This window comes from Leptonychotes weddellii, chromosome 15 (assembly GCF_054177405.1).
Source record: "Leptonychotes weddellii isolate Sample4059 chromosome 15, ASM5417740v2, whole genome shotgun sequence".
In the NCBI taxonomy this organism is placed as follows: domain Eukaryota; kingdom Metazoa; phylum Chordata; class Mammalia; order Carnivora; family Phocidae; genus Leptonychotes; species Leptonychotes weddellii.
The window spans coordinates 43,549,821-43,577,208 of record NC_138383.1 but is presented as its reverse complement, the minus strand read 5'-3'; the positions used below and the strand labels follow the sequence as shown (position 1 = coordinate 43,577,208).

Genomic DNA, 27,388 nt, shown 5'->3' with positions numbered 1-27,388 from the left:
GGCGGGGGGTCTGCTCCTCCCTCTGACCCTCTTCCCTCTTGTGCTCTCTGTCTCTCATTCTCTCTCTCAAATAAATAAATAAAATCTTAAAAAAAAAAAAAGATAGTAGAATAGGAAAGACTGGATTATTTGGGGACTGAATATGTCAAGTGGAGGTATTTTGAACTTCTTTAACTTTTCTCCTTTAAGCCATTGGTACTCAAACTTTAGTGAACATCAACCACCTGAAGGGCTTTGTAAAACAAATTGCTCAGCCCTATCTCCAAAGTTTCCTTTCATATGTGTATATATATATTTTTTTTTTATTTATTTGAGAGAGCACAAGCATGAGCAGGGGTTGGAGGGGGGCAGAGGGAGAGGGAGAAGCAGACTCCCCGCTGAGCAGGGAACCGGACGTAGGGCTTAATCGCAGCACCCTGGGATCATGACCTGAGACAAAGTCAGACACTTGGGAGCACCTGGGTGGCTCAGTTGTTAAGCGTCTGTCTTCGGCTCAGGTCATGATCCCAGGGTCCTGGGATCGAGCCCCGCATCAGGCTCCCTGCTCAGTGGGAAGCCTGCTTCTCCCTCCCCGACTCCCCTTGCTGTGTTCCCTCTCTCGCTGTCTCTCTCTATGTCGAATAAATAAAATCTTTAAAAAAAAACAAAAACAAAACAAAGTCGACACTTGACTGACTGAGCCACCCAGGAGCCCCCAAAGTTTCTTCTTTATTTTGTTTTGTTTTATTTTACTTTGTTTTGTTTTATTTAAATTCAATTAATTAACATATCTATAGTGTATTACAAGTTTCAGAGGTAGAGTTCAGTGATCCATCAGTTGCATATAACCCCCAGTGTTCATTACATCATGTGCCCTCCTTAATGGCCATCACCCAGCTACCCCATCCGCCCACCAACCTCCCCTCCAGCAACCCTCAGTTTGTTTCCTATAGCTGAGAGTCTCTTATGGTTTGTCTCCCTGATTTCGTCTTATTTTATTTTTCCCTCCCTTCCCCTGTGATCCTGTTTTGTTTCTTAAATTCCACATATGAGTGAAATCATATAATTGTCTTTCCCTGATTGACTTATTTTGCTTAGCATAATATCCTCTAGTTCCATGCACATCATTGCAAGTGGTAAGATTTTTTTTTTTAATGACTGAGTAATACTCCATTGTATATATAGATCACATCTTCTTCATCCATTCATCTGTCGATGGACATCTGGGCTCTTTCCATCATAGTTTGGCTGTTGTGGACATAGCTGCTATAAACATTGGGATGCAGGTGCCCTTTTGGATCACTACATCTGTATCCTTTGGGTAAATACCCAGTAGTGTAATTACTGAGTCATTTGAGGTCCCTCAGTACTGTTTTCCAGAGTGGCTGCACCAGCTTGCATTCCCACCAACAGTGTAGGAGGGTTTCCCTTTCTCCGCATCCTCGCCAACATTTGTTGTTTCCTGACTTGTTAATTTTAGCCATTCTGACTGGTGTGAGGTGGTATCTCTTTGTGATTTTGATTTGTATTTCCCTGATGCCGACTGATGTTGAGCATTTTTTCATGTGTCTGTCGGGCATTAAATGTCTTCTTTGCAGAAATGTCTGTTCATGTCTTCTACCCATTTCTTGACTGGATTATTTGGTTTTTTTGGGTGTTGAGTTTGATACGTTCTTTAATAATCTTAAAGACTAGCCTTTTATCTGATATGTCATTTGCTAATATCTTCTCCCATTCTGTAGGTTGTCTTTTTTTTTTTTTAAAGATTTTTATTTTATTTATTTGAGAGCGAGAATGAGAGAGGGAGAGAGAGCACATGAGAGGGGGGAGGGTCAGAGGGAGAAGCAAACACCCTGCTGAGCAGGGAGCCCGATGTGGGACTCGATCCCGGGACTCCAGGATCATGACCTGAGCCGAAGGCAGTTGCTTAACCAACTGAGCCACCCAGGCACCCTGTAGGTTGTCTTTTGATTTTGTCGACTGTTTCCTTTGCTGTGCAAAAGCTTTTTATCTTGATGAAGTCCCAATAGTTCATTTTCGCTTTCGTTTCCCTTGCCTTTGGAGACATGTCTAGCAAGAAGTTGCTGCAGCCAAGGTCACAGAGATTGCTGTCTGTGTTCTCCTCTAGGATTTTGAGGGATTCTTGTCTCATATTTAGGTCTTTCATCCATTTTGACTTTGTGTATGGTATAAGAAAATGGTCCAGTTTCGTTCTTCTACATGTGGCTGTCCAGTTTTCCCAATACCACTTGTTGAAGAGACTGTCTTTTTTCCCTTTGGATATTTTTTTCTGCTTTGTTAAAGATTAGTTGACCATAGAGTTGAAGGTCCATTTCTGGGTTCTCTGTTCTGTTCCATTGACCTATGTGTCTGTTTTTTGTGCCAGAACCATACTGTCTTGGTGACTACAGCTTTGTAATAGAGCTTGAAGTCCGGAATTGTGATGCCGCCAGCTTTGGTTTTCTTTTTCAACATTCCTTTGGCTATTTGGGGTCTTTTCTGGTTCAGTAGCCCCCAGAGTTCCTGATTCAGCTTGTCTGTATGGGGACCAATAACTTAACACATTCCCAGGTCACCTGTCTGGGGACTGTACTTTGAGAACTCTTACTATGAGAGATTTACTAGAGTATTTAAGCATGGAGAGCACTCCTTGAAATTGCATTTGGAATATTATGTGGATTGTACAGAGTAGGTTGGAAGGAGTCAATGAGAGTGTCTGCTTTATACAAATTATCCTATGAAGTCATCCCACATGATCCCAGGGTCTTATCTGGTGTTTTCACATCGCTTAGTCTAGTCACCTGACCTATTTTATTAATCAGCGCCCATGTTGAGTAGTGAGGAGCCTCTCCTTTTTCAGCAGTTTGGTCTTCTGGTTTTCTGCCCCTATATTTTCTTTTCCCAAGCTTTAAGTACCACGTTATGAGGTTGTCAGAGCCATAGTCTTTTTAGGCATTTTATTCATGTTCAGTATTTTCCTTCTGTTTTGGCAGTTTCCTTTCTCCAAATAGAGGAAAACTTTTTATATTCTATATTCTTTTTATCCCAGAATGGAAAACAGAAGCCCAAGAGTGTACTCCAGTTACAAGTACTTCTAAACTCATAAAGACTGGAACTCAGACCGTCAAATTGGAAGAACCATATGACTACGATGAGAGATTAGAGAGGCAAGCAACAGATACCTACAGGAAGATTCCCACGAATGGAAGAAATTTCACTTTGAAGTCAGTCCTCTCAAAAGAAGAAGACCCTATGGAAGAGTGTCTTAGTAAATATGATATATATAGAAATAATTTTGAAAAGCATTCAAACCTAATTATTCAGTTTGGTACCCAATCAGATAATAAAACTATGTACGATGAAGGCAGGGCCACCTTCAATCATGTCTCATATGGTATTGTACATAGAAAGATATATCCTGGAGAGAAGCCTTATAAATGTAACGTGTGTGGGAAAAAGTTTAGGAAAAACCCATCCTTCGTGAAACACCAAAGTACCCATGCCAAAGAAAAATCTCATGAATGTGAAGAATGTGGGAAAGAGTTCAGGCATATCTCATCCCTTATTGCACATCAGAGAATGCACACTGGAGAAAAACCGTATGAATGCCACCAGTGTGGTAAAGCCTTCAGCCAGCGTGCGCACCTTACTATACATCAGAGAATTCATACTGGAGAGAAGCCCTATAAGTGTGATGACTGTGGAAAAGACTTCAGTCAGCGTGCACACCTTACTATACATCAAAGGACACATACTGGAGAAAAACCGTATAAATGCTTGGAATGTGGTAAAACCTTCAGCCACAGTTCATCGCTGATTAATCATCAGAGAGTTCATACTGGTGAAAAACCTTACATATGCAACGAATGTGGGAAGACTTTCAGTCAGAGTACACACCTTCTTCAACATCAAAAAATACATACTGGAAAGAAACCATATAAATGCAATGAGTGTTGGAAAGTGTTTAGTCAGAGTACTTACCTTATTCGCCATCAGAGAATTCATTCTGGAGAGAAGTGTTATAAATGTAACGAATGTGGAAAAGCCTTTGCTCATTCCTCGACTCTTATTCAACATCAGACTACTCACACTGGAGAGAAATCCTATATATGTAAAATATGTGGAAAAGCCTTCAGCCAGAGCGCAAACCTTACTCAACATCATAGAACTCATACGGGGGAGAAACCATACAAATGCAGTGTGTGTGGGAAAGCATTCAGCCAGAGTGTACACCTTACTCAGCATCAAAGGATTCATAATGGAGAAAAACCCTTCAAATGCAATATATGTGGGAAAGCATATAGACAGGGTGCCAATCTTACTCAACATCAAAGGATTCATACCGGAGAGAAGCCGTATAAATGTAATGAATGTGGGAAAGCTTTTATTTACTCCTCATCACTTAATCAGCATCAGAGAACTCATACTGGAGAAAGACCCTATAAATGTAATGAATGTGATAAAGATTTTAGCCAGAGAACATGCCTTATTCAACACCAGAGAATTCACACAGGAGAGAAGCCCTATGCATGCCGTACATGTGGTAAAACCTTCACCCAGAGTACAAACCTCATTCAGCATCAGCGTGTTCATACAGGTGCCAAACATCATAATTAATGGATACAGGAGACTTCAGTTAGGTTTTACAGTTCATTCAGATTTTATTTTGTACTCTGTTAAAACAAAAGAAACCCAAAAGAAGTGCAATATATGTTAGGTATCACTCAGCAGAAATATCAGAATTAGTAATGTGGATATAAGCTATTTCAATTTAATGTGAAATTTAAAAAGAAAACTTTATTCACTTCTTAACCTTTATTTGATATCAGTTTAATTCATTCCAGAAAGAAACCCTGTAAAAGTAAGAGTACTCAAAAATCTGTAACTCCTCAATCTTAGTGTATTTCAAGTCCTTCTTAATGAGACCTTATGAATGTAACTTGGAAAGCTTCCATCAAGTAGGGATTTCACACTAGTGAGTAATCTTGGGATAATTGAAAAAAGCTGCTTTCAGGCCTTTATTTCTTCCCAGCTTTGAAGCCTTAAATATGTGAAGGGTTCCCTTCCGTTTTCCCGTTATGCCATAACTGCCGTGTGGAGCCAGTAGGTTTGCAAAATATGTATGTAGTGGAAAGTATCCTAATTTTTATGGGACAGCTGTTGGTAATTACATTTTCCTTTAAATATTGAAATATTCAAGGAAGAGAGCTTAAGGAAAGATGACCTGTTAGGATAAACTGATGTATATATAACCCTTAGACATTTGTACTAATTGAGTTAAAAAGGCAAAAACTAAACACCTTAAATTCATCTTTAAAACGTATTAGCCTTAGTTTAACTAGGTTTTGACATCTGTCCTCCTGAAGGAAAAAATAAGAGTAAAATACCCATTTTTTCACCTGACTCCTAAATTCGTAACTTAAAGTTCCCCTGTGGCTGTTTTATCATAGGAAGCCCATTTCTGTTGAGACACGTTTCTTGAGTGCCTGCTGTGCTCAGGGCCCAGACTTCCTAATTGGATCCTTTCAAGGCTTCTTACCGTGCTGAAAACCACAGCTAACTTAAGCAACGAAAAGCTTTCTAAAGTAGCGAAAGATGACAAAGGACATGTCACGGAATGAGCGTTAAGAAGCCTACTAAACTGGGTTGCCAGATGTGACCCCATATCCCAAGACAAAGAAGTGGTGAAAGCAGCTATTTACAAAGTGTGAGGAAAAGATCAGTAATGGAAAATAAAGTTCACTACAGAAAGTGGGTCAGGGAAAAAAATCAAGGGTGAAGACTTAGCAGTGAAGAAAGAATACACAGGTAACTTACAACATGAACTGTTGTTAGACTTGGTTTACCTAAGAAAGTAAGAGTGGCTAATTAAATAAGACCAAATTCAGCCTGTTGTTAAGAAGGGACTAAAAATGAAGGGACTGATTTTAAAGGAATAATTGGAATTGGTACTTTCTCATACATAGAAGTAAAAATGGGGATTATTCTTAAAATGTCGGAAAACATTGGAAAAAGCATTGATGCAGAAACTGTCATTGATGCAATAATCATTAAACGATGATAACTAAGTTTGTGGGGTCCTAAACATAAAAGGAAAACTGGCAGAAATGCAAATAGAAATAGGTAAAAATACTGTTTAATATCCACAGCATTCCGCTATCAGAATATAAGACCGTATTTGAGAGCTGAGATTTTATCCTGCTCTTGATTCGTTTCTTCAGTGCCTTGCCTATGGAAAGTGGTCAATATATGTTTGTTGAATTAATGAATAAGTAGGTAAGTTAGAGTTGAGTAATAAGGTAGAATTAACAGGAGTGAAGTTGGTTGAATTTAAAATTCTTTTTTGTGCATGTGTGCAAAGAAATACTAAGCAAAATAGCGGTTATTTATTGGGTAATAGGAACTTCTTAAAATTAAAGAATCCGAATTCCGAATCCCACATCTTAACAGTGGGTAATATTCCTAAAGAAATTACAGGACACCTTTGCACAGGACATTTCCTTGAGCTGGATAAAGAAAAATCGATACAAATTCTGGTGCCATAAATATCAAGTTAAGCATATATTGACCATGCAGTTTCGTTTGGATGTTACTGTTGACTCAAACAGGTGCCAAAGGAAAGACCAGGGCTGGTAGCATCTTCAAGGCTTTCTTGAGTGTTTTCTTCAAGAAGTTACTGCTTTTCCCTTGTCCTCACATCAGGTAACCCTGATGTCATGGAATCCTCCTCCACAGAGCGTAGATTGTCTTCAGGTTGCATAGTCAAGTTAACGCTTACGCCATAGTTACCATGTTAGAAAATAACCGTTGTATTTAAGATGCAATTTTTATTTATAATTCTACTTCATACCTTACACAACACTTTTATTTTTCCCTCCTGGCATGAATGTGTGGAGTATCACAGTCCATAGCGCCTTGCTTTGCTTTAGTTTGTATTTCCTGCCTGTGTGAGTTTTATGTAAATAATGCATTTATAAAGTCTTCCGTTGATACACTGAGGCAACTGATGCCCTTATAAAATAACGGAATAGTAGAGAATCATAAGTCTTTGTGTATTTCTCCCACTTTTACAGTTGTCTGATCCACATGTAATCCAAGTTTTTTTAGCAATCTTATTTTCCACAACTTTTTTATTACAAAGGTGTTGAAATATACAGAAAAGTTAATAAAACGAACTGTATATCTACCACTTAGCTTTAAAAATTTAACATCTTTTACTGAACAATTGGAAAGTTAGACATGACATTTCACCCCTAAATATTTCAGCATGAATCTCATAAAAATAAGGACAGATTTTCACATAACCGCAAACCATTACATACCTCAAAAAAGAATAGTAATTTTCAAATACCTAATGCTTTGTCCATGTTTAAATTTTCCCTGTTGATGCTGTCAAGTTGCACACATTGTGTTTACTTGTTAAATCTTTCATCTATCAAAATGTCTCTCACCTCTTGACTTTTCCAGGACCTTTTTTTTTTTTTTTTTTAAATATAGCAGGTCAGCTGTAGAATGTCTCACATTCAGGATTTAACTGATGGTTTATATATGGTTTATCTTGTTCCTGTGTCCCCTGTGGTTTCTATAAACTAGCATTTAGGGCCAAAGCCTTGATTGGCTTCAGGTTCAACATGTTTCACAGATGTATTTCGTCTTGCATCACATCAAAAGTCTTACTAACATTTGGTTGACTATCAGTGATGTGAAACCTGATCACTCAGTTGACATGGTAACCATATCTTCCCAACGTGAAGATATGGATAGCCTGTTTCCACCTGATAGTTTTAGTATCCAGTGATGATCACTCCCTGAATCAGTTGTTTCATTAAGATTTGCAAAATGGCAATTTTCTACATTTACTGATGCATACTTCTGTAAAGCAGAGCCTTCTGTCATCAACTGGGAATGCACTAGAGTCAAGGTCATACTTAAATTCTTTTCCTTAAGAGTTTTCAGAGTGAGGGGTTGGCAGTGATGACAAGTGATTCCATGTATTAAAAATCAGTTAGGGCCATTGTTTCTGTAGCTCAGATTGTCCCAAACTTGGCCAGTTGGAACCCTTCGAGTAGCTCATGTGTCTTTGACATTCCTTCTTCTCTGGTCTTTCAGGACCTTGTTTCCTTCTGACCTATCTCAGGTCCAGTGCCCCAGGTATGGAATGAGCCATTTCTCCAGGAATCTTTGGCTAAATAGGCAACTATTTAGAAACTAAGATCTGGGCACAAAGCATGCTTGTTGCTGCTGGGGTGGTATTGGTGAGTAGCCTTTGAGTCTTTCCAACCAACTAAGTTCCCATAAAGGCAACTCTTTGCACTCATTTCATCAGTTACACAATTCTGTAGGAGATGTAATTACAAACTGGGGAGCAAACAACGAAGCCTTGTGGAGAGGGCGGAAGTGTTAGGTATACTAGAAAGCAAGTGTAACCACACGAGGTCTTGTGCCAAGGACAGCAGATTTAAGGGAGCTTGTCAGGTAATTTGGCAGGTGGGTTAATTCGGGAGCAGTTAAGACAGCAACTTAATATAGGATACCTAGAATGTTTTAACTATTACATGTCCGGGCAATTTACATATTTATAAGCTCCCATCTTTCCTATCACATTCTTTAAAGCAGGTTTCTGATAAGACCTAAATTTGAATCCTGAGGATCTGTTTCATGCAAATCTAAGTGCTAGCTTTTCTTGCTAAACTTTTATTTAGCCTTCAGAACTTGAAGAGTGTTAGGTTTTGTTCTTCAACTATAGCTTCTGGTATCAATTCAATTGCATGTGCCTGTAAATGTACTTAGTCCTCTATTTCTGTTATTCTGTTCATGGCTCTCTATTTCACTACAATTATTAGGCCCTTAGAACACTATAGCCATTAAAAATGGCAAGCATGTGCACTCTAGTGATATGTATAAATATGTGTGTGAGCTTGCAAGCAACACTGAGTCCCCAACCCTCTGTATGGATGGGGAAGGTGATGCCCATGAGGCTGATGTGTCTTGCCTGCGGTCCTATAGTCCTACAGCGACAGAATAAGGGTTTGGAACCCATGGTTCCAACACTTAGTGGAATTCTTTCTGTAAAATTAACGCTAATGGAAATTCAGAGCACAAACAGTATGTACTTACGACTTTATAAAATTACATATTTTGATGAGATTAGAGCATTGAAAGTTTGTTTTGTCTCCCTTCCTATATAGCTTCTTAAATTCAAATCTTGAAATGAGAATAGCCCAACAAAGAATGCGCTCCTCTCTACCCCCACTTCAGTTGTGGTCTCCCGCCCAGATGTTTCCCAGGTTTCAGAACCATATAGTCAGTGTTATCACCTATCTCAAAAGTACCTTCAGGGGTTTAATCTAAAACAGAAATCTGACCCCCCAAAATCTTTTTTTAATTCATGGGAACTGTGGCAGGGAGGCTGGAAGCCACTCTGTTCTTCATCTGTAGCTATAGTCCTATTGGTTTTACTTTCTATGTATTCTAGAAAAGTTCCATCTCGTCTAGATCCCCACTGCCACAGCCTTATTTCATAGACTATTTCATAACCAGCTAAGTGTTCACCCTGCCGCTGATTTCGCCCCTTTCCACACTTGAAGTCACGTGAACATTCAAGGCCACCACATACGGCGCTACCCATGAAGTAGAACGTTCGAGTGTGTCGCCATTTGCTTGAGACCCTACAATATCTTCTCATTGTCAACAGCAGCTCTCCCTTTAGCTGCCAACTGGAATGACCTGGGAGCTTTTCCAGTGCCGGGGCCCCACCTCAAGGGATATGGATTTCTTTCATTTGGGATGGAGACGGTATCTCTTCAATTCCCCAGGTAACTCTCAGGTCCTAAAGTGCAACAAGGGCAGAAGCAGGAAACTATTGCAGAGTCGGAGAAATACTGTTTGTGGCAGCCGAGCCGGTGAGAAGTGACCCAACACGATGTATTTTGAAGGTAGAGTCTCGAGGACTCGCTAATGATTTGGACAGGGATGGAGAGAGGCATCCAGAAGGACCATGGATAGGGGCATGTGGGTGGCTCGGTAGAGCGTGCAGCTCTTGATCTGAGTTGTGAGTTTGAACCCCACGTTGGGGGAAGAGGTTACTTTAAAAAATAAAAGTTAAAAAAAAAAAAAGACCTTCAGAAGAATGGCCATGTTTCCTACTAAAGAATATGCTCCTAACAAGGGAGAGACTATATGATACTCAATTCTGGATCTCCTCTACCAAGCACAGCACTTGGCACATAGTAAATAAATGTTTGATTAGTGCAACTCTGCAGGAAGTTTTACACAATAATCCAGATTCTGTTCTCAGAAAAAAAATGTTTTTACATGTCCAGAACTGTAAAGGTCTGGGATTTTACCTTACAAGATAATAAGCTAGCCTATAGTTCTCCTATAGGAGAAGACCTGAGACTCCTGGGTCGTAGACAAAGAACTTTATTACTCACGGCAAAAGCAGCCAGACTTCACATCTGAGCCAATTACTCTGGACTCGCACCCCCACCCCAAGTTGCACGAGGGTGACCCCAGGCGGGCCTAGATGAATTCCAGCACCCACAGTGGGCTGCCTTAGAGGAAAGCAACACTGAGCCTGGGGGAATGGCTACTTTTATGGTGAATTGTAAGCAAACATGCGCTGTCTCACTGCCGCCACCACCTTGCACGTTCGCTTGCCGTCAGCACGAGGCTGAGAAATGGCCCAGGTGCACAACGAGGCCTTGCATTCCCCGCATAGCCAGCAGGAATATGCGGGGATGCTCGGAGTCCTTGGCCGAGCGCCTCCCAGTACTGTCCTTTCCGGTGTAGAAGACTGGAACTCTCCCACCACGAATTTGGGGACCTTTACGGCTTCTATGTAGAGAAGACAGAAACCCAAATGAATTTGCCTCTTCCAAGCTTACAGAGTAGATCTTTCCCTGAAGAAAAAAGTTCAGGTCATTCCAAATCTGATCTATACCCAGAGGTTGAAAAGTAATCCTCACGCTCCGCTGTCCACTGATTAAAAACTTCACCTGGGACACTATATTCATTCATATTTTACACTGGAGAAGAATACATTTAAATGGTTGGGGGAAATTAGAATATTTCCTGACACATGAAATTCAAATTTCAGTGTCAATAAAGTTTTATTGGAACACAACCATATTCACTTAAGTATCCTCTTTGGCTGCTTTCCTGCTACAACCGCAAAGCTGTGAAACAGAGAGACTTCGAAGCCTAACATCTTTACCGACTCTTTCTAGAACAAGCTAGCCAACTATGCATCTACACTCCTATGGGGTGGGGGTTTAGGACTACTGGCTAAGCCGAACACCAGGCAAGATAACCAAAGGAGCAACGCTCACTGCGTGTGTGGGAGGCGTGAGCGTGCCCGGAAGTAAAGGTCAGTTAGGGAGAGCTCCGAAGGGGAAACGGAGGCACAACGCCAGAGGTCCGGGTTAAGGGCAGGACCCTAGTTCTGAGGAAGCAAGAGGTCGATGCTGCGGGGAACGCTGCGCGAGCACTGCTGCCCTCTGCCGACCACGCCGCGCCTGTGCGCCTGTCCCCGCCGTCCGAAATCCGTGGACAGCCCGCCGGTGGGCAACGTGGGCTGACAGGTTTACCTAAGCGGGTCCAGGAGGAGCTCTTCCCTTTCTGGAGTCGCCAGTGTCCGCGTGCCCGTTTTCCAGTCTTGTTTAAGGGAACGTGGGTTCAAGCTAGCGCTTTGTTCCTACGGGCATCCCTTTCCTCTAACTTCGCTCGCTCACTCAAACAAGACCGCAGGGAGGGTAGCTTCTCGGACAGGAGTCCTCTTTGAAACTCCGTACTCCTCATCGGCGTCCAACGTCCTCCCGCCTCAAGGGGCTGCAAGTCCACCCGTGTGGCGGGGTGGTCCCCCTCGCCCGCCCCCGGGACGGCCCCCCGTCTGGCTGAGTGGGAAGTGATGGCCAAAGGGCCGAGCTCCCCTCCTGCGGGAGGGGCTCGGACCTAAAGCTCGTTCAAAACGGCCTTCGGTGCAAGAGCTGCCCCGCCCTGAGCTAAGATTCGGGAGCCCGCAGCCCAAACAGCTCGGCGGCCCCGAGAAGGCCCAAGCACGAACCCGCGGCCCCGCTGGAAAGGGACTCGGGGGCACTGGGCGGGGCCAGGCACGCCAGCGTTCCTGGGAATTGTGGTCCGCTGCCTCCGCGGCGCACGCGCACCTCCGCGTCATAGTGGCTCCGCTCGTGCGTGTCTGAGCGCACCTGAGCGCCCTCCCCTGGAGAGGAGGAGAAGCGGCGGCGGGAGCGGAGGTCGGGAGCTGAGTGTTGTTGGGAAGGGGTCCGCAAGCCGCTCTAGGTGCACGCCAGGCCGCCTCCAAGTGAGCTGCTTTAGGAAGCTCAGCTTTCAAGCACTGAGGGACTTGTTGACGCGGTTTCTTCAAGCATCTGCGTTGGCTGCCATTATAGCAGCTACCATCATCTCCGTCCAAGAATTCTTCTGCCTTCTCAGGGGTCTCCACCTGTACCCTCGTGCTTGTCCACCAGCTTCCACTGCCATCCTGTCTCTTTTCCCATCTATAGCCCGCCACACTCCCCCCTCCCCGACACACGCCGCCCCCCCGTTATGTGCAAGCACATCTCAGCATCATATTATTTTATCTATGAACACTTCAGTTTACATTTCTAAAGATGACTCTTTCTAAACACAGTGACGTTATCTGTATTGCCTTTAAAAAAAAGTAAGTCCTGGGACGCCTGGCTGACTCAGTGGTAGGGAATACGACTCTTGATCTCCTGGCCCTGAGTCCAAGCTCCACCTTGGTCCTAGAGCCTACTATAAATAAATAAGTCCAAATATTATCAAAAATCAATTGAATTGTTGAGATTTTCCCGCCTGATGTAAATTTCTTTGTATTTTTCACAGTTTGAGTCTGGATCCAAACAAGTTCTACACTTTGAAGTTAATTGATATGTCACTTAAGTCTCTTTTTCAAAATCTCTAAATCCCCCTGACATTTCTCTTTTCTTTCTTTCAATATATTTTTTGGAGAAACTGGATCTTTTGTCCTGTGAAGTTTCCTGCAATCCCGATTTTGCTCGTTAACTGGGGAGATATTTTAATATTCTTCTGCTTTCATGTATTTCCTATAAAATGATAACACAAGAGGCTTGATCCCATTCAAGTTCAATTTTTTGGCAAAAATACTTCATAGGGGGTTTGTGTTCTTCTATCAGAAGGCACATAATGTCTGGATTTTTCTTTTTGTGATGTAAGCAACCTATTGATCATCATTACCTAGATCTATTAATTCAATAGGAGTTGCAAAATAGTAATATTCTATAATCTGTAATTCCTTCATTTATAAATTAGATTATTCCTATAAAAAGAAACTGACCAACAACTATTGGGCTACCCTGGGGAATGGTTCATTCCCTAGGATACTCCAAAGGTGACCAGTGAGGTTTTTGATTATTTAGTTGTTTGTTTGCTAAGTATCACTGAGTTCATGCATTTAAACTGTTTAATGTGTTTCAAATTTATTACAGTGAGTATGGTTATTGATGTTCAAATTGTCCCACCTTTGACCTTTATAGGTTGTTCCTATAAAGTCTTTATAGGTTGGTTCCTGAGCCCTTTAACATAACTGGTTATCTTTGATACTTCTTTGTTTCCTTAAATGGTAAGGTGTACCAGGTTCATCTTGCACACTTCCTGTCCCAGACCTGGATTTAACCATTTGTTCAAGGATCCCTGGTTCCTTTTAGTGGGAGCTGGTATTTAGAGACCACAATCTGAGTACTAGGGAGTGTGAACTCCACCCAAAAGGCTAACCATTTAAAAAGTTTTAATTTACTTTTCCATTTTTTTAATATAAGGAAATGTGTGCATATATATTCATATTCCCCCCACCCTTTTTCCAACAAACTGTAGCATACTATATATACATGTCTCACCACCTCTCCCATATAAAAATATATCCTGGGGCCCCTGGGTGGCTCATTCGGTTAAGTGTCCAACTGAGATAGATAGATAGGTATGTAGGTAGGTAGACAGATGATAGATAGATAGATAGATAGATAGATAGATAGATAGATAGATAATAGATATCTCCTGGAGATCACAAAGATAGTTCTCTTTCTTCTTTCTACAGTTGCATATACTCCATTGTTTGGAGTTACTATGATGCATTCAACTAGTCCTTTAATGATAGACATTTGGTTTGTTTCTAAAAGAGGGCAAGAAAGGAGAGAAAAAGAAACAAATTTGGTGAGACAAGTAGAAAACAAATAGCAAGAAGGTAGATTTAAACCCAAACACATCTATAATTACATCAATATATAAATGGAATAAATACTTCAAGTCAAAGTCAAAGATTGTCAGGCTGGAATTTTTTTTATGTTTATTTTTTAATTTTTTTTTAAAGATTTTTTATTTATTTATTTGACAGAGAGGGAGAAGCAGGCTTCCCACGGAGCAGGGAGCCCGATGCAGGGCTCGATCCCAGGACTCTGCGACCATGACCTGAGCTGAAGGCAGACACTTAAAGACTGAGCCACCCAGGTGCCCCTGGAATTTTTTTTAATTATTCTGTTTGTTTTTTTAAGATTTTATTTATTTATTTAGCAGAGAGAGACAACGAGAGAGGGAACACAAGCAGGGGGAGTGGGAGAGGGAGAAGCAGGCTTCCTGCGGAGCAGGGAGCCCGATGCGGGGCTCAATCCCAGGACTCTGGGATCATGACCTGAGCCGAAGGCAGACGCTTAATGACTGAGTCACCCAGGCACCCCTAAATTATTCTGTTTTCAAGAGATACACTTTAAAATAAGGACATAGGGGTGCCTGGCTGGCTCAGTTGGTAGACCATGCGACTCTTGATCTCAGGGATCTTTAGTTCAAGTCCCATGCTGGGCGTAGAGCTTACTTCATAAAAAATAAACCAAATAAAATAAAAAATACGGACACAAAAAGTAGAAAATAAAAGTATAGAAAAAGATATACCATGCAAACACTAATAAAAAGAAAGTTGATGTTACTGTATTAATATCAGACGAAAGAGATTTTAGGGCAGAAAGTATTACTAGAAATTAAGAGCAATATTTCATAATGATATAAGGGTTAGTTTACCAGAAAGATAGAAAAATTTTGAATTTGAAATGAGGTTAACATAACTCCAGATATATAAAGCAAAAACTCAAAACTGAAAAGAGAACAAATTCTCAATCATAATGTGTCAAAACATATGTCTCTAAGGAGCTAGTAAAATAAGGGGATAAAAAATCACTAATAATATAGACAATTTAAAGAATATGATTATACTATTCCTACAATTGCATAATTTGCCATTTCATTTAAACCCTTGTATACTGTTTGAATTTTTACTTCCATAGATATGTATTTCTTTTATAAAAACAAAAGCTTTGAAGAAACACATATAAATTACTCTATTATCAAAAGTACAAAATTGTTAACTTTTAACGCTCCTTTCAGTGAAATAAGGAATTCAGTATTTCCCCCCACCTCACAACTTCTCACCCCTGTTCAGTTCCCCCAGCCTTCACTGTTCTAATCTGAGAGAGAAAACCTACCCTTTTCTTCCCCCAACATTTAAAAAAAAAATCTTTAAGTAATCTCTACACCCAACGTGGGGCTTGAACTCACGACCCTAAGAGTCACATGCTCTACCAACTGAGCCAGCCAGATGCCTCATCCCCCAACATTTTTTTTTTTTAGATTTTATTTATTTATTCGACAGATAGAGAGAGAGCACAAGTAGGCAGAGGGAGAGGGAGAAGCAGGCTCTCCGCCGAGCAGGGAGCCGGACGTGGGGCTCGATCCCAGGACCCCAGGATCATGACCCGAGCCGAAGGCAGCCGCTTAACCGACTGAGCCACCCAGGCGCCCCTCCCCAACATTTTTTTAAAGATTTTATTTATTAATTTATTTGAGAGAGAGCGCGCGTGAGCAGAGGTAGGCGCAGAGGGGAAGGGAGAGGGAGAGGGAAAGAATCTCAAGCAGACTCTGCCCACTGAGTACAGAGCCCCATGCAAGGCTCAAACTCAGGACCCTGAGATCATGACCTGAGCCGAAACCAAGAGTCTGACCCTTAACCAACTAATCCACCCAGGCGCTCCTCCCCCAACATTTTTTAAAGTTATGTTCTCTCTTGCATTTTTTAAGAGTTCGGAGCCCTATGTGGGGCTCCATCTCACGACCCTGAGATCATGACCTGAGCCAAAACCAAGAGTCCGATGCTCAACCTACTGAGCCACCCAAGCGCCCCAGGGTGGAAACTTTTTTTTTTTTTTTAAAGATTTTATTTATTTATTTGAGAGAGAGAGAATGAGAGACAGAGAGCATGAGAGGGAGGAGGGTCAGAGGGAGAAGCAGACTCCCTGCCGAGCAGGGAGCCCGATGCGGGACTCAATCCCAGGACTCCGGGACCATGACTTGAGCCGAAGGCAGTCACTTAACCAACTGAGCCACCCAGGCGCCCCATGGGTGGAAACATTTTTAACCAATCATTCCTCACCTAAGAGAAAAAGCATAGCTTTAAGTTTGTAAAAAAATTTTTTTTTTTTTTTTTTACCAAGTATAGGACCTTCTGGGAAAACGTCTCTAACTTTAAAAAGTCAAAGCAAATAAAAATCAGCAGCACTCAGAAGGAGTGGCTGTGTTCAGGTCTCTGACACTGAGTGCGTGAAGAGCTGACAGTTCTGATGATGTCTGCCGCCACATTGTAAAAGAGAATAAGGAATACAGTTAATTTGATTATTGATTTGGAAATTCAATTCAGCCTCATTTCCAAGGTTTGTGAATAGCACTTTTCCTGGAACGGCCCAGCCCCAGAATGGAGCACCTTCACACTTCTTATGGTGGCCATTCATCTCCTGCCCTCGGTGCCCTGGTGACCGGCCGGTCCACAGTGGCCTGCTGTCAGCCGGAATGTCATTGCTCAGGCTGGCCTCTTGGCTGGAGGCAACACGACGAAGTTAAGTACAAATGGTGTCTGTGGTATTGGGAGAAAATTAGAAATACTTGGGCTTCACAGAGCTCCTAAAACCCTTGTAATTTCCTAAGGGTTAAGAGCCATGGGCGCATCCTTTGTTATAATATTTGCATTTTCTGAGCTGTAAAGGGGAAAAGAGGGTCTTTTGTTATTCATAATAACCCCAGGGTTTTTGTTAATGAGGTGACTTTTGGAAAGCCCCTAAGGAAGGGGGACGCTGGTTTCCAGAAGAACCAATCATGTGATTAGAGGGTTGGCATTTTCAGCTTCACCCCCAGACCTCTGGGGAGGAGAGAGGCACTGGAAGTTGACTTAATCACCAATGGCCGATGATTGAGTCAATCCTGTGAAGCCTCCATAAAAACCCTAAACAACAGGGGTTCAGAGATCCCCAACACTGACGTGCTGGGAGGGTGCATGCCCAGAGAGGGCATGGAAGCTCTGTGCCCCATCTCCATACCTTGCCCCCTGCATCTATGTCTTCCATTTGGTTGTTCCTGAGTTGTATTCTTCATAATAAACCAGAAAACATAAGTAAACATTTCCCTGAGTTTCTGTGACCTGTTCTAGCAAATTATCAAATCCTATGATTGTAATGGATATGGAAAATACTTGTATTCATATTTTATTCAACATAAGAAAATCTACTCTGCAGAAAAATCTCGTCAGTGCAAAATATGCAGAAATCTTTCAAGCAAAAGACACACCTTATTCTGCATCACAGGATTCCAACAAGCAAGGATCCTTTGAATATAAGGGATGAGGGAATGCTTTTAGCCAAAGCTCATCTCTCATGCATTATCAGAGAATTCATAGTGGGATGTATGATCCTAAAACAAGCGTAAGAATTGTGGGAATGGGGGCTCCCGGGTGGCTCAATTAGTTAAGTGTCTAGCTCTTGATTTTGACTCGGGTTGTGATCTCAGGGTCGGGCTCTGTGCTCAGCGGGGAGTCTGCTTCAGATTCTCTCTCTCCTTCTCCCTCTGCCCCACCCCCTGCTCTCTCTCAAATAAATAAAATCTTAAAAAACAAAAAAGAATTGAGGGAATGCGTCAACCCTAGATCACCCCTTACACTGACAGAGAATTTATATGGAGAGAGGCTGTGTACTAAATACAGGGGATTGTCTAAAAGATCATCTCATTTCCACCAGAGAAACCAAACTAGGGGAAAACTCTGAATACCATGAATGTAGGATGTCTCTCCATGTTTACAAAATCCTATTTGAACACTAGGAAATTTACAATGGGGAAAACCTTATGAATGCATTACATGTGAGACAACCTTCCCTTAGAGCATTGAATTTATTCTGTGTTTGAGTGCTCACACCAGAGAGAGCCCTTATAAATGTAATAACTGTGAAAAGCCTTAATCATAGCTCTTCCCTTATTGCCATCAGAGGAGTCCTATTATGGGAGGACAACCCTGTAGATGTCCTGAATGTGGGACAGTTGTCAAGGTAGACATCTTATTAAAGATCAGATCAGAGAGGGTGCAGCCACTGTAGAAACAGTATGGAGTTTCTCAAAAAATTAAAAATGGAAATACCATATGACCCAGTAATTGCATTACTGGGGATTTACTGAAAGAAAATGAAAACACTAATCTAAAAAGATATACGCACCCCTATGTTTATTGTAGCATTATTTACAATAACCAAGATATGGAAGCAACCCAGGTGTCCATCCATAGAGGAATGGGTAGAGGCACCTGGGTGGCTCAGTTGGTTAAGTGTCTGATTCTTGATTTCAGCTCAGGTCATGATCTCAGGGATCGAGCCCCAAATTGGGCTCCTCGCTTAGCAGGGAGTCTGCTTGAGATTCTCTCTCTCCCTCTGCCCCTTCCCCACCCTGCCCCCACTTGAACACACACACTCTCTCAAATAAATAAAGGATAAAATCTTTTTAAAAAGTAGAGGAACGGGGGCGCCTGGGTGGCTCAGTCTGCCTTCGGCTCAGGTCATGATCCCGGGGTCCTGGGACTGAGCCCCACGGCAGGCTCCCTGCTCCGCTGGGAGCCTTCTTCTCCCTCCCTCTCTCCCTACTTGTGCTTGCTCATGGTCTCTCTGTCAAATAAATGAAGAAAATCTTTTAAAAAAAAAAATTAGAGGAATGGATGAAGATGTGATATGTGCGTGTGTGTACACAGGTGCACGTATTGGAATATTACTCAACCATGAAAAAGCACGAAATCTTGCCATTTGCAACAACTTAGATGGCCCTAGAAGGTATTATGCTAAGTGAAATAAGACTGACAGAGAAAGACGAATACCATAGGATTTCACTTATATGTGGAATCAACAAATGAACAAACAAAAAAAAGCAGAAACAGACCCATAAATGCAGAGAACAAACTGATGGTTGCCAGAGGCGGGTGGGCAAAATGGGTGAAAGGGAGTGGGAGGTCCAGGCTTCCAGTTATGCACTGAATAAGTCACGGGGATGAAAGGGACAGGGTAGGGAATGTAGTCGACGGTATTGCAATAGCATCAGGCGGTGACTGACGTTCGCTACGCTTGTGAGCAGAGCATAGGGTAGAGTTGACCAATCACTATGTTGTACACCTGAAACTAATGTAACATTCCATCAAAGAATCACACTAGAAAATGATCTTACCAACGTCAAAACTGTGAGGGAATCTTTTGACCAAAGTACACATCGTCCTAAACAGTCGGAAATTCATAGTAAGAAAAATCTTAGTTTTTTTTTTTTCCCCCTCACTCCCAGCTGCCACCTTCTTCAACACCTCCAGGAAAACGACAGCGAAACCCACAACTAGGACCACACCAGCCGTGAGGTTCACCCACACACCCCACTCTCTGTTTATAGCTGCCTCCATCTTGCTTCTCAGCTGCCGGACTCTTATCATAGATTTTTGTCTCCAGAAATAATATTTGGAGAGCAGCGCCAAAAGGATATGCCTTCCATCTACTTCTCCGATTTTTGCTAATATTTGACAGTGTACCGGACACTTACATGCTTTGACCCCTTGTGGGATCGCTTTCACTGAACTGCATTTGGCATCATGCCCTCAGTAAGCATCCAGGCGGGCAAGAAGCAGCGGACGTAGGAAATGACTGTCGTTTTTATCGAAACAATATTTTTCTGTGTGTTGTTTATCAGTGTCTTCTTTAGGACTCCCCAAAGAGACATTTCTGCTAAGCTCAAGCCAGGAAAAGCTGTCCTTCCTGAGCAACTGGGCTGTTTCTAACTTACAGACACCAGGCATCTTATAACTGCCAACTCAACAAATATTCAAATAAAAACGATCTTTTGAAGAAAAGACCCAGCATATATGATTTTCATGTTACTGCCAATTATTTCACCAAATAAATGAGCTACAATTAATCTTGGAATAAAATTGTTCTATTGCTGATCATGAAACCCTCCAGAGACTTTAAATGCTGTGGAGAAAATTGGTTTACGCATTTCCATTCACAAGAGATATTTATGCTTCCAAGCCAATGAGGAGGAGGATTTATTTTTAGGAATTTTTCCCCCTACTTTTCCTTTTCTAACCTACTCATATGATTTCAAGGATTTTGCTTTTAGTTAATTGATAGGAAACCGAAGGTGATGAGAGGTAAAATAATACTTCAGAAATTCTGCTTGTGGTAAGGCAGAGGAATTTCTCAGGTAAAGAAAGAAAATGAATCACAGCGGCGACTGGGTGGCTCAGTCGTTAAGTGTCTGCCTTTGGCTCAGGTCATGATCCCAGGGTCCTGGGATCAAGCCCCACATTGGGCTCCCTGCTCAGCATGGAGCCTGCTTCTCCCTCTCCCTCTGCTCCTCCCCCCTGCTCACGCTCTCTCCTGCTCTCTCTCAAGTAAATAAAATCTTAAAAAGAAAAGAAATCTCAGGGTCTATGAGGCTCCAGAGATTTTACTCTAAGTATTGAAATGTTAGTTGGCTGATCTACTTTATATCAATAACAATTAATTAATGCGCAAACACTGGTATGATCATTTATGCCCACTTTGACCTCAGAAATTCTGTACTGGAGAGAAATCCCATGAAGTATGTGCAAAAGCCTTCAGCCACTGGGGCGCCTGGGTGGCTCAGTTGGTTATGTGTCTGCCTTTGACTCAGGTCGTGATCCCGGGATCCTGGGATCAAGCCCCACACCAGGCTCTCTGCTCAGTGAGGAGCCTGCTCCTCCCTCACCCTCTGCTGCCACTCCCCCCACTTGTGCTCTCTCTCCATCAAATAAATAAATAAAAATCTTTAGGGGCACCTGGGTGGCTCAGTCGGTTAAGTGTCTGCCTTCAGCTCATGATCTCAGGGTCCTGGGATCAAGCCCCACATCAGGCTCTGGAGCCTGCTTCTCCCTCTGCTCCCCACTTGTGCTCTCTCTCTCCCTCAAGTAAATAAATTAAATCTTTAAAAAAAAAAATCTTTTAGAAAAAAGCCTTCAGCCAAGATTCATATCTCACCACATATCTGAAGATTAATTCATATCCATTGCTATCATCATATAATATATGGTGGAAGGAACTTTTAAAATGGTATTGAGGGGACCTGGCTGGCTTAGTCAGTGGAGCATGCAACTCTTGATCTCAGGGTTGTGATTTTGAGCCCCACGTTAGGTGTAGAGATTACTTTTTTAAAATTTTATTTCTTTAAAAATTTTATTTATTTGACAGAGAGAGCGCACAAGCAGGGGGAGCAGCAGAGGGAGAAGCAGGCTCCCCACTGAGCAGGGAGCCCTACATGGGGCTCGATCCCAGGACCCTGAGATCATGACCTGAGCCAAAGGCAGATGCTTAACCGACTGAGCCACCCAGGTGCCCCGGGTGTAGAGATTACTTAAATCTTTAGGGGTGCCTAGGGACTCAGTCAGTTAAGCGGTTAAGCGTCCAACTCTTGATTTCTTCTCAGGTCATGATCTCAGGGTTGTGGGATTGAGCCCTGAGTAGGGCTCCACACTCAGTGGGGAGACTGCTTGAGATTCTTTCTCTCTGCCCCTTCTCCAGCTCACGCTCTCTCAAATAAATAAATAAATGTAAAAAAAATAAAATAAATTAAATATTTAAATAAAATAAAATAAAATGGTATCAAATGTGAGAAATCCTCAAAGATTTTCCTCCTCTGTAGTTATGCTCCCAGGTAAAGGTAAATAAATCAGAGGGAAAGGGACTATTTTGTAATACACCATCGTGAATATCCAAACTTCCTATAAAATCAGAAATGTAGGGCGCCTGGGTGGCTCAGTCGTTAAGCGTCTGCCTTCGGCTCAGGTCAGGATCCCAGGATCCTGGGATCAAGTCCCACATCCAGCTCCCTGCTCGGCGGGAAGCCTGCTTCTCCCTCCCCCACTCCCCCGCTTGTGTTCCCTCTCTCACTGTGTCTCTGTCAAATAAGTAAATAAAATCTTTTAAAAAAAAAATCAGAAATGTATTTGCTAAAACTAAAATTATAATATTGTTTAATGACCTTAAACTTAAAAATAACTTTTAGTGCAAAAAAGTATACACACACATTAACCTATCACCATGTTTCTAACATTATATCATCTTCCAGATCTAATTACTAAAACTTTTTATTCCATTGAAGAAATAAATAGCCTTGGGGCACCTGGGTGGCTCAGCCCATTAAGCATCTGCCTTCGGCTCAGGTCATGCATGATCCCAGGGTTCTAGGAATGAGCCCTGCATCAGGCTCCTTGCTCCTCAGGGAGCCTACTTCTCCCTCTCCCTCTGCCTTCTACTTGCTCCCCTTGCTTGTGCTCTCTCTGTCAAATAAATAAATAAAATCTTTAAAAAAAAAAAAGAAAAGAAAAAGAAATAGCTTTTAATTTCATGGTAAGTTCTGAAGTTGTGTTTGGCCCAAAATATGGTAGTCTAAATTCTTATCTATTTCCTCTTTGTTCTCCAACATCAAGCTAGTCATGATTTTTTTAAATCTCTATGCCCAATATGGGGCAAGTTTATAAAGAATTCCTAGATCACCATTCAGAACTTCTTTTTTTTTTTGTTATCCATTAAAATTCTATAATCACTTTTTTTATTATTCAGTGTCTGAAACTCCTAGGTTATATTATATACATTGTTCATGAAATCATCCTTTTGGGTGCATTCAATGAAAACGTTAAATAAGAGACTTATTTACAATCAATCGGTCACAAGCCAGTTACAGATTTCTTAGTTTCTTGTTCACTCTTGCTGCTTCACTTGACTAGCCTTGAAAAAAGAAAAAAAAAAAAAATTGGGCGCCTGGGTGGCTCAGACGGTTAAGCGTCTGCCTTCGGCTCAGGTCATGATCCCAGGGTCCTGGAATCGAGCCCCGCATCAGGCTCCTTTCTCTCTCTGCCTCTCCCGCTGCTTGTGTGCTCTCTCTCGGTCAAATATGAAATAAAATATTAAAAAAAAAAAATTAAAAAGAAGACGAAGACTAAGAAGAAGAAGGGGAAGAAGGGATTAGTGGGAAATTCTGGATTTGCATAACATTTCAGTATTTTAAATACAGTCAGTTCTTCTATAATGCTTGTTTTGAAAGCACAGATTTGTTCCATTGCAGTTGCTATATGAGGAAACAATTTGAACATAGGACAAACTGAGTTTGATTGTATGTGATTTCATCCATTAAAAAAATGAATGAATGCAGAAAACCACACCCAACATACACAAAGGCACGTGCACACATCTCGAACATTGCCTGCCCATCATTCTTGATGTGACAAATGTCCATTCAAGTTCAGATAACCCTCTTTCCACCACTTCACAAAAGATCAAAAGTTGCATGCACCCTTTGGATACCCACTTCCACAAGCAAACTTTTGCAAGGTAAAGAGAACCATTTATTGTAGTATTTACATGTTCCCTAACCACTGAACACATGTAAAATGGTGCTACCATTTTTGTTATTGGATTCCTATCCATCTTTTTTTTTTTTTAAAGATTTTATTTATTTATTTGAGAGAGAGAATGAGATAGAGAGCATGAGAGGGGGGAGGGTCAGAGAGAGAAGCAGACTCCCTGCTGAGCAGGGAGCCCGGCGTGGGACTCGATCCCGGGACTCCAGGATCATGACCTGAGCCGAAGGCAGTCGCTTAACCAACTGAGCCACCCAGGCGCCCAGGCTCATGGGCTTTTAAAGAACCTAGTCATCTGGATTCAACCTTTTGCGAGGCTGAAATGCAGGCAAAAACGTGAATAGAATTAAACTTCTATGACGTCATAAAGCTAAAGGCGTCATTCTATCTTAGAGACGTATTTTCACAATAGGATTTGCACATGCCCATCACAGGGGAACAAACAGCCTGAAGGGGTAGCTCATGACTGTCCTATAGCTCCCTGCAGCTTCCACTTTCTCCCGGAAACAGATTTCACTGTCTGCATTGCATGTTGCGCTGGAGGAAGAGAAACCAAAGAAGACCAGGATAAGAGGGCATCTTCCAACCGAATGCAATGATTCATACACAACCAGCAAATGCATAGCCACCACATTAGTCCAATGTTTAGAGAAGTGGTCTTATGACTTTTTTGAGCAGACATTTCTATAAGTAAAAATAATTTCTGAGCACTCACCTTCAATATGTATCATATATAGGTTCTATTACATGATACATTCATGCATTCATCTGCTTCCAGCCTCTGACTCTCAGGAGGAATCTAGAATATGCACAATGCTCCTCCTTCCACGTGTCCTGGTACAAGGGGGAGAGCCCAAGAGCAGGAAGGAACTGGAAGTTACCTTATTTTTGCACACATATACTTGAAGGGTTTTCTCTCACTGAGATGAGTTTCGGAAATTTCGTAGGCTACTCTAGATATATTGTTGAAGCAGCAAGTTTCAGGAAAAACCAACCAAGCTTGATAATGTGTAGATGTAAAAAAAAAAAAAAATAGCAGGGTAAGCAGTGCGCTCAGACCCACACAGATGAATCTGATCGGGGCGCCTGGGTGGCTCAGTCAGTTAAGCGGCTGACGCTTGGTTTCAGCTCAGGTCATGATCTCAGGGTTGTGAGATAGAGCCCCATGTCAGGCTCCAAGCTGGGCATGGAGTCTGCTTGAGATTCTCTTTCTCCCTCTCCTTTTACCCCTCCCCCTCTCATGAACTTTCTCTAAAATAAATAAATAAATCTTAAAATTAAAAAAAGATGAATCTGATCAAAGATGTCAGAGATCTCCCAAGTGCATTCATCATTGCATATTTGCACTTCTTGAGGTCTCCTGTAAGCCTTGGCTTCTCCAGGAAATTGGCATGAATCTGAGGGAGATTGTTCTGTAGAAAGGCTGTGGTCTTAAACCCTGAGAAGGTCCTAAGCCCTGAGAAGCTCCCACTAAGAAATGAACAGGACTGCTGACCCTGAACATGAGATGGCCCAACCAAGGGATAAACAGGGATCTGAAGAGGGAGTCATCTACAGGGATTGTGAAAATCCAGACAATGTGAGCATGTTGATTTTTCCCAAAAGATACAAGCAATCTCCTTGTCCATTTTTTTTTCTCTTTTTCAACTCACCACTCTTCTCTCTTTGCCTGCCAGGTGTCAAGTTTACCCCATATTAGAGTAATTTCTGAAATTTCAATGGCTATTTTTCTTTCTAAGATTTAAAGATTTCAGTTTCTTTTTACCATCACCTGTTCCAGCTTTCTTTCTGATTCCTTTTTTTAAAAGACTTTTTTTAAAGATTTTATTTTTAAGTAATCTCTATACCCAACGTGGGGCTTGAACTCACAACCCCAAGATCAAGAGTCACATGTTCCACTGACTGAGCCAGCCAGGCGCCCCTCTGATTGCTTTTTAAATAATTTCTTGCTCTTGGGCACCTGGCTGGCTCAGTCAGTGGAACATGTGACTCAGTTGGTTAAGCGACTGCCTTCGGCTCAGGTCATGATCCTGGAGTCCTGGAATAGAGTCCCGCATCAGGCTCCCTGGTCGTCGGGGCGTCTGCTTCTCCCTCTGACCCTCCCCCCTCTCATGTGCTCTCTCTCTCATTCTTGCTCTCTCAAATAAATAAAATCTTTAAAAAAAATAATAATAAATAATTTCTTGCTCTTTTTAAAAACAGAAGTTATTCTTTTTTGTATCTCTCTGAGCATGCCACATACACTTATTTCAAAGTCTGTATCAGTCTGTTCCAGAGTGTGAATTTGGAGTGGATACACATTCCATTTTTTAATTTTCTTGGAAAGTTTTTGTTTCAATTTTTTTTCTCTCTTATTCTGTGCTCACGTCTCCACCCGTCTAGTGGTGTTGCAGTTGCTTCCATCTGACCAAGCCATAGTCTTACAATGACATCGTGGTCTTAAGAGTTATGCAAAATTAGGTAATATGCCAACCAGTGACTTGGTTGTGAAGCTTGTCTCCAAATTCCTACATCCCGTCTTGTAGCCTATGAAATGCCATCTCCCCAGGTGGCCATCAGCCATAGTTGTTTATTTTTTCCCAGCTTCCTTTCATGACCTTTTCTGCCCCTCACTTCCAGCAGTGAGCCTTGTGTGGAACATTTTTAGTTCTCTTCATCCCACAGGATTCAAAATCCCAGTCACTCCCACTGACTTCTGACCAGAACACAACAAACCCAGGGCTGCATTTCACTCTCTGATTTATATTTCCGCTCTTGGAATGTTTCATCTCTTTCCTTTTTGATCCTTTCCATCTTCATGTATTCATCTTATCTTTGAGTTTATCCAGGTATTTGGGGTTTTCTGTTTCAATATTTTATGTGTCACTGCTCTATGTTTGGAGCAGAGAAGGTACCTCAAAGCATGAACTCTCTGTCTTCTCCCTTGCTGTTCTTCTCTGCCCTGGGTTTTCATGTCTGGTGGCTACTGAGCAGGGAGGGGCAGTTTCGCCTCTATGGATGCAGTGGTATATCTAGGTGTGAGTTGATAACCCACCATTTACCAGATGGTTTAGTGAGCTGCCAGATCTTTAACGAGATAGGTGGGTAAGGCTCTCACAGGTAGATTATTTCTGAATGACTTATTAGATTATGAACCGACTCTCTCTTTCATGCCTGGAACCACCAAGAGATCTTGGATGAGAAAATCAGAGCGGTCTCAACCAGATTTAAAAAGATCTCCCATATTAAGTCATTACTTCAGAGGAATGCACAGCAACCAAGTTGTTTTTGAGTGATTTTGTAATCACCAAACTCGATTAGGAGTTTATTAGGTCATCTTGTCCTAGGATACAGAACACTGAGAAGAATGTTACAGCCTTACTCAAGAATATCCAAGCCTGTGAAGGACTGGGGTAAAGCTTGTCACAAACAGCTAACCTTGGTGACCACCTACAAGTAGGATGTCTCTTCTTCAGGAAGTTCCTTTTCCCCAACCCAAGGCAGGGCCTTCACCCACCAGAGCAAGAGAGCCCACCACCCTTCTGGAGAAAAGCAAATATAGCACAGGACTCAAAAGCATGGATTTGGGGATCTAAGTGTCTGAGTCGCAATCCCAACTCTGCCACTGGTTGGCTTTAGGAAACTCGGCAATTGCTTTCATTTTTCTCA

The 27,388-nt window shown here is 42.0% G+C and overlaps 1 protein-coding gene and 1 non-coding gene across 2 annotated transcripts in view; both read left to right on the top strand.

Moving 5' to 3' along the window:
- Positions 1-27,388, top strand: part of LOC102729136 (uncharacterized) — a 161,858-nt gene that overhangs the window by 119,861 nt on the left and 14,609 nt on the right. The window lies entirely within an intron of this gene.
- On the top strand, positions 3,089-9,126 carry ZNF287 (zinc finger protein 287). Its single transcript, XM_081805670.1, has one exon. It carries the CDS (start codon positions 3,232-3,234, stop codon positions 4,594-4,596), a length of 1,365 nt encoding a protein of 454 aa, XP_081661796.1. The 5' UTR covers positions 3,089-3,231; the 3' UTR covers positions 4,597-9,126.